Source organism: Augochlora pura, chromosome 5, assembly GCF_028453695.1.
Source record: "Augochlora pura isolate Apur16 chromosome 5, APUR_v2.2.1, whole genome shotgun sequence".
Taxonomy (NCBI): domain Eukaryota; kingdom Metazoa; phylum Arthropoda; class Insecta; order Hymenoptera; family Halictidae; genus Augochlora; species Augochlora pura.
Window position 1 is genome coordinate 12,604,002 of NC_135776.1, and position 17,369 is coordinate 12,621,370.

General features: G+C 51.2%; 1 protein-coding gene across 1 annotated transcript in view; it reads left to right on the forward strand.

Moving 5' to 3' along the window:
• Nucleotides 1-17,369, forward strand: part of Sli (slit guidance ligand) — a 445,854-nt gene that overhangs the window by 28,089 nt on the left and 400,396 nt on the right. Inside the window, exon 2 of the mRNA XM_078181712.1 lies at nucleotides 8,740-10,487. Within this exon, the coding sequence (XP_078037838.1) occupies nucleotides 10,195-10,487 (293 nt within the window). The 5' untranslated portion in view covers nucleotides 8,740-10,194. The remainder of the gene's footprint in view (nucleotides 1-8,739; nucleotides 10,488-17,369) is intronic.

Here is a 17,369-nt window from a genome sequence, read left to right on the forward strand (position 1 = left end):
ACAGTCACGCTCTCTCGTTCTCTCTCTTGCTTTCCTTAATGTCGAAAAGCGAACGGAGAACGGCGAACGGCGAACGGCGAACAACGAACGACGAACGACGAACGACGAACGACGAACGACGAACGACGAACGACGAACGACGAACGGTCCACGGGAGGACACGTCAGCAATTGCCCGTCCGTCTCTGGATAGATGGGAGATTTCACTCGGAACCCCGCGATGCTTCCGTTTCACGGAAGCTCCGATATCAATGTCGAAGCTACCACGCCCCAGCGAACAAAGTGGAACCGACCATTTCCGCCAGGAGAAAGCCCGGCCGGGTATGGAGAAAAAATCAAGTTTCGAGCTTCTGAAATTCAACGGAAAATATTATATTTCAACGAGTTGAAACAGTTGCCGTTATCGAGGCTGGTAGATTCGATGAGAAACAAATTGACTCGGATCAACGAAGAGAAGAAGATAAATGCCGAGGAAAGTTTCCGAAAGAAATACAAATAAAGTGTCAGGTTAGGAAAGTACCGGAACACGTGGAAACGATTAAAACCAAAAAAGTAGATAAAAAGATAAAGATACAAGAGAGTCGTACGGAGAAACAGAGAACGACGAGCAGAGAGAACGAAATTTCGTAACGAGTAGCTGAAATTGGTGCTCGGCTCGTACTAGAAAGCAACGACGCCTCGTTTATAATTTTCTAGACGGGATAGCGAATCGGTTGCCGGTAGCCACTTAACCGACGATCGCGGGGGTAAAACGGTAACCGAAACGTCGACGCCCAAAGGCCCGATAACATTCCTTGAGAGAAATCAATTTCCTGCCGCGTTTTCCGCGCGCTGGCTAGCTAGCTGGCTCAAGCAAAGCACAGCGGCTGCAGGCTAGCCTCGAACAGTCCTCGAACGGAATCCGCGGTATCTCGAAACATGTTAATTAACGGTCGAACAGTGTTCCGGCTGGAATAAGAGGCAGGAGCGGATAGGTGGTAGAAACGTTTCGTATTGGTAGAGACCCGCTTCGGAACCCGCTACCCGTGCTACATGCTGCTGCTGGAAGAGGCAGAGGACGACGTAGACGTTGCGTGAGATAATGCTGGACACGGTGCACGGGACGAGCCGATCGCGAAATACACTGGTCGACAAAATTATGGGACACCGTAAGAATCAGCCGAGCAAGCTCTCGGCATCGCATTTACGTCGAGCGATACGTTCCAGGGTTTCGAAAATATCGAGACCTCGCAATGTGTCAGTTTTCGCAACAGTACCATTTTTACGACGCGGAACACGTAAAAACTCGTGACAGAAACCAAATAGGTTTTGCCAAAGTTCTGTGCCGGTACGAGGCGTCGAACCGCCAAGTTTCGACAGTTTTCAGGCCGTTCGATAATTTTGTCTTCTAGTGTACGTCCCGCGCTCGGCGAACCAGATTTCTTCTCGCATCCCCTGACGCGAGATCCGGGGCACGCAATGCGCGCGTACTCTCGCTAATCAATGTAGTATCGTGCAAGGAAATTTATAGATCCGCTGCCGGTGACTCGTAATCTAATATACGATAATATATACGCGCGGATAGTTGGCCGCAGGTGGCTGCCGGACTGCTGTTCGGTAGCGACTCGGTCTCTCTCGGACTGTCCGGTAATACTGGTCCCGGTATCTTGCGCGGGTATCGCATGGCCGTCCGATTTTTCCCGGTTTTTCACTCGGTCGCTGCTGCGCCCCGCCTAATTGAATGCTCGCCGCGCGTTAATCGATTCAAATTATCGACCCGTGCCGCCCCGCGCCGTTCGCCTCCCGCCAAAAAAAAGGAGCACGCGTTTAATTTATTAACGCAGGAAGATTGCGTTTGCGCCGATCGGCTTTGCTCGCCGCGATTTCGCCGACCGTTTTTCCGGGACCGCGAGCGCTCTCCAGCCGGTCTCGTAATTTAACCGAGTCGCGCAATTTCCCGCGGATCCCCCCCTCTAATTGATCGAAAAATGAAACCTTCGTCGCCCGGTGCCTCAACGATTTATATCGCGTCGCGCGAACCGACCGGGGGAAAACGATTGGCGACCGATTTTTACGGATCGTTGCTGTTTACCGAGACTCGAGTTATTATCCTTTCGAAGGAAATCGACGAAGAAAACTGCGTGTTTTTTTCTTCTTCATGGGCAACGGAACCGTACCGAATCGACACGGATTCGCCAGCGGGAATTGAAATTCGATTTCCTAGCGGCCGGTTTCTTTTGCTCGATCGGGAATGCGGTTCCACCGGCCGGAACGGTTTCCCGTGGAAATAAGATCCAGCTCGATTTCAATTAATATTGTAATTGCCAATAAATTTTCATCGCTCTGTCGGAACACCGCGTTTTATGCCGCGGGAAGGCCGTAGAATTTGTCCAGACCTCGAAGATCGCTGACAAATTGCTCGGTCTCTCGATAATTCGCGCGATATCGAGTCAATGGCAAGTATCGAGGGAATTCCGCGCTTCGCGTTTCGGAATATACGATGTAAAGCATACAAATTCGTTTCGATGAGTTACCGAGGTAATCGGAAGCGACTAAATAGGTGTAAATTGGAAAAGAGATACCATCGTTCGCCTAAAAGTTGATTCGCGCGACAAAATCGAACCCTCGACGTTGTTCGATTCGAAGGAGGATCATTTTTTTCAAAGGGTCTCCACAGAAGGTAGCAAAGCGAGCCAGCGGCTGCAGATTAAACGGGACATACGCGTCCCAGTGAATCGCATCGTCGACAAACGAAACAGCCCTAACCCAACTCAAAGCAACACCGTCCACTATATACCTTTTTTATAGGTTTTATAGATCTCTCGACATAAAAGTAAGAAGGGTGGCGTTAGGGGGACAGTGAGGACCCTACCGATATTAGGTTTCCCAGTGCGGTTTTCAGCCACCCACTCGATCGGTTGATCGGTCGACTTTACCCTGGGGAAATCACACTAGATACGAATTGGAGAACCCCCGGCCACCCCTGACGAACCAGGGCCAAGAGCTATCTCTCTGGCTCTTTCCCTCTCTCTCTCTCTCTCTCCCTCTCCCTCTCTCCCTCTCCCTCTCCCTCTCTCTCACTCTGCCTCTTTCTCTCCCTTTCACCTATCGTGCCTAACTGGCAGCCAGAAAGAGAGTCCGAGTGGAACGACAGAACCCTACGCGACGACACGAGGACGCAGAGGCGCGCGGTGTATTAATCGGGGGAGGATCTTCTTTCATTCCTTGCAGGGAATCCAGCCTCGTCTAGACCCTCGGGACCGGCACAGACGGGAAAGGATTATCCGGGCCGAGCAGTATTTTCCGTCGGTGTATCGACACTTTGGTGATTGCGCGAATCGCGCGCGTCCGTCGGAACGATGACGGATAAGGCGACTGCTCCGAGTACACTTGCTCCTCGGTCACGTGCCCCTAGCGATCTTTAATCGTTTCTTCGTAAAAAATCTTTCTTTTCAGTTCAGTTCCATTTTCCAAGAAAATCGAGCACTGCGGGGTGTGGGGTGCGAACCATGGTGCAGAAACGGGATGCATAAATACCGAGCGCGCGTTATCATCTCGCTCGGCGCGGTATCGCGTGGAAATAATTGAATCCGTCACGGGGCGCAAATGGAGCAAGACTGAAAACTGTCCGTCGCCGCGGGAACGTTGATTCCAGCCGATGCTCGTCAATAATATCCGCGTCCTCGTCTGGCCCGGGCGCGTCGAGCGTTCATTATGTGTCCATCGGCGGTCTGGTTGAACAGTTTCGTCGTCTCCATCGACTTTCGATCACCGGCTCGTCGCGGTTTCTGGCCGTGTCGACGCGCATCGATTTTCGATCGACGGTTCACGTCTGCTCGACGAGACAGAGAGCGAAACAGAGAAAGAGTGACAGAGAGAGAGAGAGAGAGAGAGAGAGAGAGAGAAAGAGAGAGAATGAGGGGGGGGGGAAGAAGACCGGCTGCTCTTCCGTCTCCTCTCCCGTCTTAAAACGGAGACCTTAAAAATCCATTTCGCACGGGCCATTAGGCACACATGTTAACCAAACATCTCCGCCTCCAAAGCAAACTGCGGGTTGCGGGGCTTTTTCACGAAAAATCATTGGTTCCGTGTGTCTCGTTCACTTGGAAGCCTCGAGCCCCGGGAAAACCGTGTTACGGGAAAACTTTTGTGGGAAATGGGAAACCGCGCGTGCCAACCCCCGCGATATCCTCGAACCTACCGCGGAAGGAGATGTTCGCTACGGTATTAACCCCTTTTCGGTCGTTCCGTTTCAACGAATACCAAATCAAACCGATTTCGGATCGTTTAGACTGGCCGAACCAATTTTGAGATTTATGAATTTGAAGATGCAGGGAAGCGTTGTTGGTGGTTGTTGTATAATAGAAATCGTGTAATTTTAATTTCGCATAAAAATCCGCGGCAACGATAAGTTGGAGTATAACGTTTATCGCCGACGAGACGGTTCCCGAGGGAGAAATAGACAAGAGTCTTCCATTTTTCGAAAATTGCGTCCTCCTTTGTCCCGCGGAGCGTTCGACAAATAATCGGCCTCCCCTACGGCGCGCTATAATGATATACCTCGGAGGAATATTCCTATATCCACCTGCCTACATTCGTACGGGATGAAATTGTCTGGCGAAGTGGCTTACAAATATATTACAATAAGAACGCAATATTCCCGGCTCGGCGGTGTATTGGCTATCCGTGGAACCGTCTGATTTTCCTCTTCCCTCCCGTCCCGCGGGCTCAAAGGGATTCCCCGTTCCTTCTCCGTATATCATACGCTCGGGCCGAGGAGCTGCCTGCGCATCGAATACACTTTGTAGGAGCCAGAGGAAATATAATTTAGTCGATACACCAGGCTCTTCTCGCGGTAGACACGCTCGACGGGGGAATCGAACTGCACAACCGCGATTCGAAAACAGTCGACGGGGGACGTCGCGTTTAGAGCGGCTTTCGCGTTAGCGTTGCTGAGACTCGGAAGCAGCACCGATTCTACTGGACGTTTATAATTTCGGTTTAGCACGCAGCATTTCTAAATCCACGTGCCGCGTCAATACTACATTGTTAGTTGGAACGTTGACGCAAGTAAAAAAAATGAAAAATTGGATTAAATATTGTCATTTTCTGTATACGTACGGTAGAATCGATACGATCGTGGTCTATATACGATCGTCTGGTTTTCGAAAGAAAAGGCGTGAGACAGCCTCACAGTCGCAATAGCTGTCCGACCAACTCCTGACATTCGCATGTTACGAGTCTGGAGTTATCGAAGTGGAGTAGACAGCTATTACAAGTTTTCTTTTAAAACCATACAGCGTATAGATCCTTTGTCATATAGTCGATGTGAATTTTCTACGGACACCTAGTACACTGACATGGAAAAGGTTGACACATCCGGCGATGTGGAAACCCTGTGGCGTCGGCTCCATTACGAGCTTATACGTTTCAAACAATGTCTTGAAAAATTCGCGAAAGAAATTAGGGTATTGAACCTCCTAGTGAGCCCTCTCGATTTTTTCATCCACCGAAGAGTCCTTTAACGTCTCAATTATCTCTGTCCTCGCTCCAAGATACTCCATAGCTAATTATCCGTATGCTCGCAGCAACGGCGGCGTGTTAGGCAAAGGCCAAAGACGAAGGGGTTGCCCGGGAGGTGGCATCGTCGAGATCGAATCAGTTAGCACTAGGCGGGAACAAAGCGGACCGTATGAAAGAAGCCCGCGGCGAGTCCGCGTGCCGCATTGAAATTCCTCGAAAATCTAATATTCTGTTCGAGCGGCGCGGCGGGACAGGGATCGATAATTCGATTAGCAGTAGTCGACACTGAGGACAGTTAGGCGGGACGCTTCCTCTGTAGACAGTGTCAACCCCGTCCCCCCCTCGCCGCCGTGTCCTCCATCTAGTCGATTCTCGAGTACGGTTAAAGTAGCCTAGCCCTCGATGCCAGAGGTGGGTGGACGGGATAGGGAGAGGGGGGGGGGGGGGGGGCGGTATGTACACCACGCGCGTATAATATTCTCGAGCACTCTCCTACAGATAATATCGCAGAGGGGGCTGGTCTGGCCTCTGATGTCAAAGTTAAGACGCGAAGGTTAGGGGAACCCTGGTTCGAATGCGAGACAAATCGGCGAGAGGACTTCTCGCGCCTCCCGTTCTTCCCGTAACACGGGTACTCGGCATTAATTAACAACGTTAGCGCATATTAATCGAGGCAAAGTACCGGACGACCGGGGCGAGCGACTTTTTCTTTCAACCGTTCCTGCCGCGTCGTGCCGAGAACACCGCGCAAATGCGGCAAAGGCGACATCGTTCGATTCCGTAGGATCGAGTGTCCCGGGCAATTTTCTAAAATAGCGCGTAGACGAAGGAAATTAACAAACTAGTTGACTCTATGTGCATCGACTCGATATATTTACGAAATATCAAATATTCGACTATACCTTGCGTCTTCGGAAAGAAGCGAATGATGGCTATGTGAAATAATTTACATCGATCGATAAATCGGAAACTGTTTTTGGACTTTTCTTGGAAACGCGTGTTTCGGAACGGCACAGCGGCGAAGCGATGGGGTAAAATCGATCGTCTCTCCCTCTCCGTCTGCTCGTTCCGGGCCAAATGTAGCAACGCCGCTGCTGTGCGTGCGGCTGATGTAATTAGGAAAATTATACGTTAGAATAAATTGTATTCGGCGAAGGGGGAGCGATATTGAGTCTCCAGGGTTTCGTCGACTCGCGTGTCACCGGGATAATTGGCTGGATAAATATTTGACTTCTCCGAGCATGGTTGATTGACACCTCTCGCGCTTCTCCAGTCGGATCACGTGGCCCCCATGACCGTTGTATTTTTCGTTCTACTTTGCAGAGCTAGCCTGTTTGCCTAGCCAGCTAATGCTTTTAAAATTCCGAGGGCAAACAATCCAGGCGAAAAGGGCCCCGTGGGACAATATTGACGGAGATCTGCGGGGATGCGACTCCCTGTGATGCGCTCTAGGAACGCGTTAACGGGTTAGGCTACTGTCACAGAACAGGCTGCATCGAGTTGCATTTTTTTACAATATTTTATTGCGTCGAGATCCGATGGAAGCGGTTCTAAATTAGCCAAAAATCTAAATTAGCGAAAAGTCATCGAAAAGACACCAAAGTTCGACCCGAAGCTCGAGCACATTTAAAAAGACGTTTTTTCGAACCTTTAAGCCGTGCCCTGCTTACTTGATTCGGCCAGTCGGAAGGAAAAGTCGTGTTGCAAACCGAACGGGCCCGGCCACATGGCACGCGACGTTATATGTGACAGCGAAACCATATGTGCCAACCCTCTCTCGGTCTGAAAACCAAGTCACGGTACGCACGGCTTTAAAGGCAGAAAAGCCGGGACATATGTTGCAGCTTCTAATGAAATCGACTGGGCAAACACGGGCCGCATGCCACCCCGCGCTTCTCTTCTTAAATACCACCTCCCGGCGAATAGACTCGGGGGGGGGGGGGGTGTTGAACTTTCTAAGACAGTCGCTTGGAAAATCGCGAGAAAAATACCATATCCCTGTCAGTGTATTTCCTGTTGTTTGTTGTATTTTCGCAAAAGTACCCCGACGACGACTGTGAAAAGTCAATTTATATTTTCTTTCGCGGGTTTATATTAATATTTTAGTTTGTATTAATTTTGGCACAATAAACGCATTGTTAAAAAAAGAGTATTAAAAAATCGAAAGTTGTGACGAATTTCTCGCGTCAAGTAATAGACTATCGGGCGGATTTTTAGCATAAATCTGCCAGCGAATATTTCACGCGGGACAGATACCCGCGAAAATGATTTCGCAACCCTTGTCGAGCGGGTCTTCGCGACACGTAGGACAAGCATGCCGCGCGAATTTAATTCAGGGAACACCGGTCGGTGGACGCCGCCCAGACATTCTATTTCCAGGTGTTCCCAGGTAGTGATAAATCGTAGAAACGTATCCGGGGCCACTTACGGGCAAGCAACGCGTGTATGTGAGACGTCGCGCGTGCTGATACGTTGGTTCGAGGCGCGTTACCTGGGCGGACGAGTAGAGGGGAAGAAAAACGTCGGATAGGGAGATCCCCGTTTTCTCCTGGTTAGAGTTACGCGCGCGTATCCGCGAGCAAAAGAAGGAAAAAAAGGGGCGGGAGGGTCGACAGTGGAAGGAAAATGTCGAGGAAAAATTCCAATATGCCTCGCGACTCGAATGGCTGCGCATAGAATGCGTTCGAGTCCTTGATTGTGCTTCGAAAGCATATTTTTCTCGTACTTCCGATATTGCAGCGGCGAGTCCCGCTCTTTGTAACTTGCTTCTTCTTGTTCCTCTCGGCCGAGTCCAAAGTATCGCGTCTGCTCACCGCCGGTGTACCATTGGGGAAGTGTACTTTTCGGTGACGGTGGTTGGAGGGTTTGAAAAAAAACGTCTGGGTAAAGTTTGTATGAGATTATTCGAACCACGCTCGTTTTTCGTCGATGGGGAAGAGACCCGTTGCGTTGTGCACGCCCGTGCGTAAAAGATCGTTGGACGATCGACAAAGTAGCGGACGCGTTTCCGTCCCGAAGAACGCGGCGTCCCAAGTCCCGATTCCCGATTCCCGAGTCCCGATTCCCGAGTCCCGAGTCCCGAGTCCCGAGTACCGAGTCCTGTCGCTTTCATCGCGGCCACGCTCAAGAATCGATTATCGCGAGCGACCGCGCGTCGTCGTCAGGTGCGGCGGGTTATGAAAACTGGGTGTCGCTGATAAATCGACTCGCCGCTCATCCCGTCCGTTTCTTGTTGCAGGTGATGCATCACTGCCGCGTCAAGTTTCTGGATCAGCCGGCATCCGAATCGACGAGCCCGTCGTCCGCTATAATGCCCGTTTAACGATTTCCGAGATCGTTGACTCGTCGAACGGTAGCCCGTTCGATATCGAACGAGAAGAAGCGGAGGATCGTCGTCGCCAGGCACCGGCAGCGTTCCGAGGAGCGCGTGCGATCGCGATTCCGTTGGACACGAGGCCAGCAGCAGAGCGAGATCGACGAGATCTCGGCGTTTCGACGTGTCACGGTGGCCGGTCGAGGCAACTCGTTTGCGACCGATCGTTCGGGAACTGGTAAATGAGTTTCGGCGCATCGTTCCCGGGGAACGAGCGTAGATCTCGCGCTGCTACCTCGTACCCGGTCGGGTACGGTAGAGACTAGGTTCCAGACCAGCGTCAAGATAAAGTCAGTGGGAGCGGTCGCCCAGGATGAGCAGGACCGGGTGGTGCCGTTAGTGGTGCCCAACAGCTCGGCGTCGGGGCCTGAGGAAGGAGAGGGGGGCCCAGTGCACGGCCCCCGAAAGGGCCACCAGCTGGATGGTCTAGCTCCGGAGCGGCCATCGTCGTCGGTAGCCGCGTCTCTGACCAGCTCGGAGGAGGACGGCAACGGAGAGGTCCGATCGTCGACGGAGGACCTCGGTGCCGCGCGTGGTCCAGGTCCGGAGGAGGAGGCGGATAACGGCGGACGGGTCTCGGACCTCGAGGCGGACTCGGCGTCGAGGCTTGGAGCTGGCAGCGACTGCGAGACCCTGCGAATCGAGTGCGGTGCGGCGTTGAACGAGGCCCCGGTTCTGGTGCACTATCATCACCGGCACTGCCGTCACCAGCAGCAGCCTCTTCGCACGGCGGCGGTCGCGTTGGATCTGCAGCCGATAGCCGACAGCTCGGAGGCCCGCGCGAAACGTCCGCGACGGACGTTGGCCGAGTGCGCTGAGACGTTCGAGCGAAGGGGTGGACAACAGTGTCTGACGCACAGGCACAGGGTGCAGCCGCCGCCGCCGCCGTCGGCTGCTGGCGTCTCGAGACAACAACACCACGCGGACGGCACGCGGAGGAATCCGAATCGATCGTGTCGGGTTCATGGTCGCAGGCGGGAGCGGTCGCGGGGTAAAGCAACGGAAAGACAGGTCCGGACCTCGACGGATTTGACGGCGAATGAGTTCGAGTGCTCAGTGATACGTCTGGAGCAGGACCCGATTCTCGAGCCGGTGAGGATCCTCGGCTGCCCGGCCGCCGAAGGATTCGAGATATCCTCTTTCCTGGAGCCGCCTCCGAGCTACGACTACACGGACATCAACGTAGCCAGGATACCGAACAGGGAGCCGCCGCGTTACAGCCTCTACGACCCCAACGGAATACAACCGAAGAGCCGTGCCAGCAGGTTCGCCAAGATCCTCGAGGGATCGAACCGCGCCGTCAAGGACATTAACCGGAAGATGTTGGCGGTGGCCCGCGCCATGACACCCGCCTGGTCGCTGCGTTTGCTGGGCGTCAGCTGCGGATCCGTGCTGTGCGCCTGGGGACTTTTGCTGATATTGTCCGTGCTGGGCGGTGGCGCCTCTCATGGTACCGCCATCGGTGGTTTCGGTCTCAGTGGTTTTTCCGGCACGATGGAGGACTTGACTGGTGCTAGATGCCCGTGGTTGTGCATCTGTACCGGGGACAACGCCAACTGCTCTGATAGAGGACTCACCCAGATTCCCAGAGCCTTGCCCACCGTACCAAAACTGTAAGGCTTCTGCTTTCTTATCTTTTTAGACACGCGCCCACCGTTTCCTCGACGGAAACGTTGTTACGTTGTTGTTTGTTGATAACTCGCGCGGCAACGTTTTCGTCGACGAAACAGGAACGAATCGCGTAGCTGTAGTAAAGTTGGTCGACCAAAGAACCGTCTTTCACTGCACCCAATATCGGTCGTATCGGACACAATTTTATTGCGAGGATTACAAAATGACGAATAGAATCCAACTTGCTGCGCGTAAAGTTCGAACGAATGCTACAGCGATGCGATTCCTCAAATTCTCCCCCCAAATTTCACGCGCGAAATGGAAACGATCGGCCGATCGATCGCTTTTCACGCGTAGGATCGATATCGTCCGCGTCATTAGAAAAATGATGGTATAAAGCGAAGTATATGACGTTGCCTCTTGCATCGGTACACCACCACCACTACCGTAGGCGATGCTGTCGGCTTCCGTGTTTAATAATTCCGCGACATTGTGGGGGAAAAAGTGTTTTCGCGTCGCGAATTATGGACATTCGCGGGCCGCGGGATACCGTCCATCGCGATATCATCGATAAAACCGGGTAACGACGGACCACGGGGTTCGAGGAGATACGATATCCTTGACGTTTTATTCCCGTCGACCGTTGTAACGCGGTTTTATTGCGCCCGTTGCGTTTTTATCGCGTCGACCCCTCTCAACCCGCGCCCCTCGAGGAAATGCAAAACTATTAAAGCGGCGGCGCGGCGCTTCTTTCGGGCCGCGTCGCGGAAATACGCGAGCTGCGACCCGAACACCGGTCCCGTGCGCTCCACACGACCATACGTTCGATTCTCTTTCTACGCATCGACGTTCAACCGACAAAGCCATTCCGTTTAAACGATGAGCCTCTTGCGCGTCCCTTCTTGCGCGTAATGTTGAACACATCGTAAAGCCTTGAACTATTTCTAACAAAAATTTTGTTTCGGAACAATGCTCGAAATCGGAAAGAGAATATTTCGCGCACGTTATTTGCTGCAATCTGTATCACCCTGTGCATACAGGTTCTTAGCGATTAATACGTTTCTTTTTGCACTCGACAGTGATTACAGGTTTTCTCGAGCTGTACACCGTACTTTTCGCTTTAGAGACACATTATTAATTTATTTATCGGCGAGCACTAAACGTGTTAATAAAAGCGATTAAAGAATTATAGGAGGCAGCGTACGCACCCGATTAAAATTTTAATGGGACGCGGGTTATGCACCGCGCTTTACGCGTGTGCGAGTAATTCCATTTAAAAGGAGCTCCCCGCTGATCGATGCAGCCATCGCAAGAATTGACTGGTTTATGCGCGTTAGTCGCACTTGCAACGCGTAATCTGTTGGCGCGATTCAATTTCTTGCGGCAACGCGTAAAGAAAGTTTACTTGAAATGCCAAACGAGGGAATTATAGCCAGGTGTGTTGCGAGGTTTTTTCACGTATTGGAACAGGCTGTGCCCGCGTCGAGTCGGCTATAAAATTAGTAGCGAACGTTTATGCAAATTCGAGATTGTTCGCGTTGCTATTACTATGGAATTTCTGATTGCGAGACGAAAGCGCGCGCTCTCCGTTGTACTTCATCGAATTCGTTGCCACGACTGTTTGACGACTGGCAAGCTGGTTACAACTGTTCCTTTTTCTTGAATCGACGGGAACCTAACCGACCGGTACCACCGACAGAAAAATTCTTCATTATTTTCCAGGAACTTTTGAAAGTACTCCGAGCTCCGGAATAGATCCTCGACGAATACGAAATCCCGTTTCCTCCCGATAAATCATCGACGAATCGAAGCAAGAAATCTGAAATCGATAAATTATTTTTGCTGACACGAAAGCAATATTTCACCTCGAATGAAAAGCAACGAACAACGTTCGCGTGTGTCGAGTTTGGTTTCTGAAAATGGTCGTCGGGAGGCCGGACAACGTAAGACGAGGGATGAACGGTGTCTATAATAATAATACCACGGTGTTCTGCGAGAACCGTTTCTCTCTCTTTCCCCCCTTTAGGCGACTCGTTACCGGGGCATTCGAACGAATGCCATCCGATTCGCAAACGCTCGGCGCGTCTCTCTTTTTCCCAGTGAGTTGTCTCGCCTCAATGCTAAAGAGTAATTACTCCCGTCGGGACGACGGTAATAAATTAAACGAGGGAATATCGACGCGCGAGGATTTCACTCGCGACGCGTCGCGTCGCGTTCCACCCGATAAAAGATCGCGGAACGAGCAAAACAATTTATCAAAGGGTCTTGCTCGTTTTCTTGCGTTCGCGGCCCCGGCCGCGGCGATCGAGGCTGCGCCCGCTCTAACGGGGACCCATTAACGACGATCGATTAGCATACGATTAATATGCCGTCGGCAGACGAAGGGATACCCGCGAATAATTAAATCCTCGAAATACATTATTGCCGAAGCGATGCCACGAAAGCGATGCGCCGAGTCGTCGCGAAAGGAACGCAAAACCTCGGCACACGGAATACGTAATTCTACGCGGTCGAAACGATTGCTGTATCCGTATACGTGGGAAGATGATTGGTATAGAACGTCTACTTCCTCCTCGGACTTGCTAGCGTCGAACGCGTTCGTACCGACGTAACGGGAACATAATGCTTGTCTTTTATAATAACAGTACTGCTTCTACTTTATTCTTTTGGCAAAAACAGTTTCTAGAAGCTAAGTAACTCCCGTCAACTGATTCCCAAAGCAAACACGAAGAAATATCATCAGCAAATATTACGTAAACATTGAAACGTCGACGTTCCATGGGGTATCGGCAGCAGATTTACGACAGCCTGCGGCAACCAAGCGACGTTCCGCGGCTAATAATTGTAGGTTGGCTTCCGTGAAGACTTCGTTTCGCGTCAGGTTCCATTTAAAATAGTCCCCGTCGGTGCGGTTTCCTTTGTCCGAAGAGTATGACGCGCTCGCGTAGCCACGAGCACGACCGAACGGCTTCGTCGGGGTTGCAGAAAAACAAGGTCCCCGCTAATTAGCGCAGGAACGCGCGGAAATCGAGAGGCGGGGTGGAACTCTCGACAAGTCACTCAGAAGTTGCAACATCCGTTGCGCTTCGAAACGAAATGCGAGCAACTGACATTGGTTGGCAGTTCGTTGGCAGCTCGTTGCACCGTCTCGAACTTGCGCGTAGCCGGGGCTGGATCGTTGAAAAACATCATCCAGGCTAATTCCAGCGAGTTATTACGTCGCGTTCTCGGTTACGTTGAACCCAGCCGCTAAAGGGTTCTGTCGCTTAACCTTTCGTCAAATATTTCGAAGAAGACAGCTACGGAGAATTAGAAATTCGTCCAACGCGACTTTTGATGCGACGAACTTTGAAACAAAAACTCGCGGGAATCATCCAAGAGCTGTGTACGCGGTTCCAGTTCGAACCGACTCTACCCCCCCGAGATTCACCGGGAACTCTGATGGCCCGTGTCGCTACCAATCGATTCACCTACACTCGTGTATTACACGAGACTGTTTAGCTGTCCGCAGACCGCAGATTTAGATGGGGTTACGAAGAGGGAAATCTGGCCGGTCGAGTCCCTAATTATCTTGACATCGGGTTGCTACGGGCAAACAGGTAGAACAGTGATTCTCAACGGACCTAAACTTACTCTGGAACGATCCTTCACGACGTCGGATCGATGCTCGAACAGATTGCGCATTCCGATCGCGAAATCGAGACGCTGCATTACGCGTTGCTGCGATTGTAACGGCGAAATTGACGACGCGTTTCAAAATTTCCGAGATCGATGCCGAACAAAGTCGACAATATTTACTTACACGTTTCAAACATTTTTCATCTTTTGGCCTGGATATAGAAAACAGTTTGAAAACACTGAATGGGATTGGCTCGCGATATTTCCCAAAGAATGGATTTTCACTACAACAAAGATGTTACGCGCACGATTCGCGTTCTCCCATACGCATTGGCTCAACCGCGATCAAGCTGTTGGCGAGAAGAATCTCTCGATAACGCAAACAGAGCATAATCCACTCGGATAATGCTGGGAGCGAAGACGAGCAAGAGCGGACGGCGGGACCCGTTTATTCGAAGGATCGTCCGTAACGGAGACGCGACGTGATTCAGTGGCGACCTTGAGCAGTTTATTTCTCTGGGTAGTACAAACGAACCTTTCATCGATCACCGTCGCGTCGTCCAAACGATTGTAGCTACCGGTCTCGTGCCGCACTCGAGTCTTCAAATAAACACCGGATCGATTATCTGTTTCCCCGCGCGAGTTTCCCGGATAAAGATGGAACCCTTTGGGCGATTTGCGAAAGAGCGCTTATGATTTTTCTATTAACACCGCGCAAACAGCCTCGTCACTGAGAAAACAATCACTGTCGAGATTTCACGCCAGGTTTTCCTAGGCGAGATTGTCCTTTCGAGTCGACCTCGAGGAGTGACAAACTCGCGAAATCGTTTCTCGAAGCGACAGATACCTCGTCGTGGACCGAGCTTAAAAATCTTTCAATCTTCCAGATTTCATATCGAAAATGATAGAAGACACGGACGACTTTTTCAGAATTTTTGTCTTTGCACCATGGAAACGATACCGGAAACTTGAACTATTCGAAATCGATTCCCTTTTCTTTGAGTGGCTCGAGCGCAGAGGCCCTCCTTTATATTCGAGGATCCCGCCGCGCGAGGACTCGATAAAATTCATCAGGCGATAAGCAAGCTAATGATCCAAATTAATCGGATTTGCTGGGCTCAAAGTGGCGATGCTGAGAGACGCGTCGCGTCGCTCGATTATTCTTGGGACGCGGGACACGGCTGGCGATGGAGGTGGTTCCGTGTTTCGCAACGCCATAGCCGTTCCTTGTCCTCACCCTTTGCCAGCCTTCACCACCTGCCCCGTGCCACGGTCCTCGAATTGTAATTAAATTTTTTCGTCGCGATGTCCCGTGCTCGGCGACGCGTGAAATCGAGGAGCACACGCACCCCCATTCGGATTCCTCGGGTGCAATGCGGTAGCCCGCATAGTTGCTCGGTTGCCGTGAAACTGCCATCCGGCTGGACCTTCGCGAAAGAGTATAGGTGGAGCAACGTGGCCAACGGCTGCGGAAATCTCTCGCTTTTCACTGGCGAGACTGCTCCTTTCGATTTTGATTTTTCACTCTTTGATTTGCTCGCGACTTTACAACGATTCAGACCTGCGACCGAGATTCCGTACATGGACGTACAAGTTTGGGGATTCGCGATTCAATATGAAGCAGCGAGGCATGAAAGAGAGCGTCGTCGTGCAAGTAATTTTCAATCAACGTTCTAATTTAAAATTGAGATGTCGGTGGTCTTGTATCGTCGACGATATTAATTTGTTTGAAATAGAGTAATCATGCTATCGATGTCGATCAATTTGAACGATGAATCGCGGAAGAAGGAGCAAAGAAACTCGCCAACTCATGCCGCGGTAGGACAACGCTTGGAAACATGTTGCTTCGACCGCGTAAGAAGCCTCCAACCCGAATTGGAAGCTTCTTCCGCGTGCGATGCATTCGTCAGAGTCGGTTTCTTGCAGCTATCGCTCGTTTGAATCCCTGCGACATCATCTTGTCGATACAGAGCGGTGAACGCAGCAGCGGATCAACCGCAGCGTATCGGCAATTTCATGGAGGTTCTTTGGTACGATCCATGTTTTTCGAGTTCCGCAACCACTTATCGTATAAAGAACATTTCAATTTGTTTAATATTTTGGGAACAATAAATCTGGTTCGTTGCAGAAGATCTGAAATCTGTTGCTTTCGAAAATAATTGAAAAATGAATTGCGCTGTGCAGGCGATTCTAGAGTTTCCTGAAACGTACTGCCTGTACTAGTAGCCGCACTCTTGAATCATCTAAAACGAAAGTATTTTATTTAATTCGAATACAATTGTTGTCATGTTGATCAAATCGTAATGAAATTCAAACGTTGATAAAGCTCGTGGAAAATTGCCATTGGAAGGGAAGAAGGAAGAAGTTTTTCGCGATCGCCGCGAACCGTTTCAATTTCACAGGAGGATCGGTGGCAGGTCTGCGATTAATTTGCCGAGAGCGTTGCATAAGGAGACGCGAGACGGATCGCCCTATAAAAATTGGATGGATTAGACGGCTGTCCGGTCGACGGCGCTTTCTGGATCCGTTGCGGCGAATTACCCGAATAGCGATCGACGCTCGATACGAGAAATCTTTAAGACTTTCCGGTTGATCGTGAACGGACGCGGCTCTTTCGTGGGAACTCGAGGTAACACGGGTTTCTGGACTCGATTAGAAGTATCCTTTGCAGGTTGGAGCAGGATACGTGCTCGGAATCCGATGCACCGAGCTTCGGGCACGGAACAGCTCTCGAAACAACTCGGCTCCGCTCTCGGCCACACGGTTCTGGCTTTCGGGGGAAGCGTGCCAGGTCCAGAGACGCCGCGCCATAGCGTTCGCGGCTATGCTAGTACACCTAAACGAAGCTACGCGAGGCTCGCCCGAAGGCGGCGTAAAATATTTGCGGTTAGCCGAGCGTTTCTCTGTTCTGCGGCAGCAAAATGCAGCATCTCCCGTCCAACCGGATACCGTGCACCATGCCGTACACCATGCCGTACACCGTGCCGTACACCATGCCGTACACCGTGCCATCTCCGAGCATTATGCATGGTCGAGGAAAATAACAGCGAAATGAAAACCGCTGAATGGCTGCTCCGTAACCGACGCCCCAACGACTTTGAGACTTTTTCCACGAACGCGTTTTCCCGCCGAGCGATCGTTTTTCACGACTGCGAAAACGATACGCGAATCTTACCCCTCGTGATTTTGACCGCATTAGCGTACCGTTTTACAGGCTAGATGTTGCGGTGACTGGATGAGCACTCTTCCAAAAACTGCACGTTGCG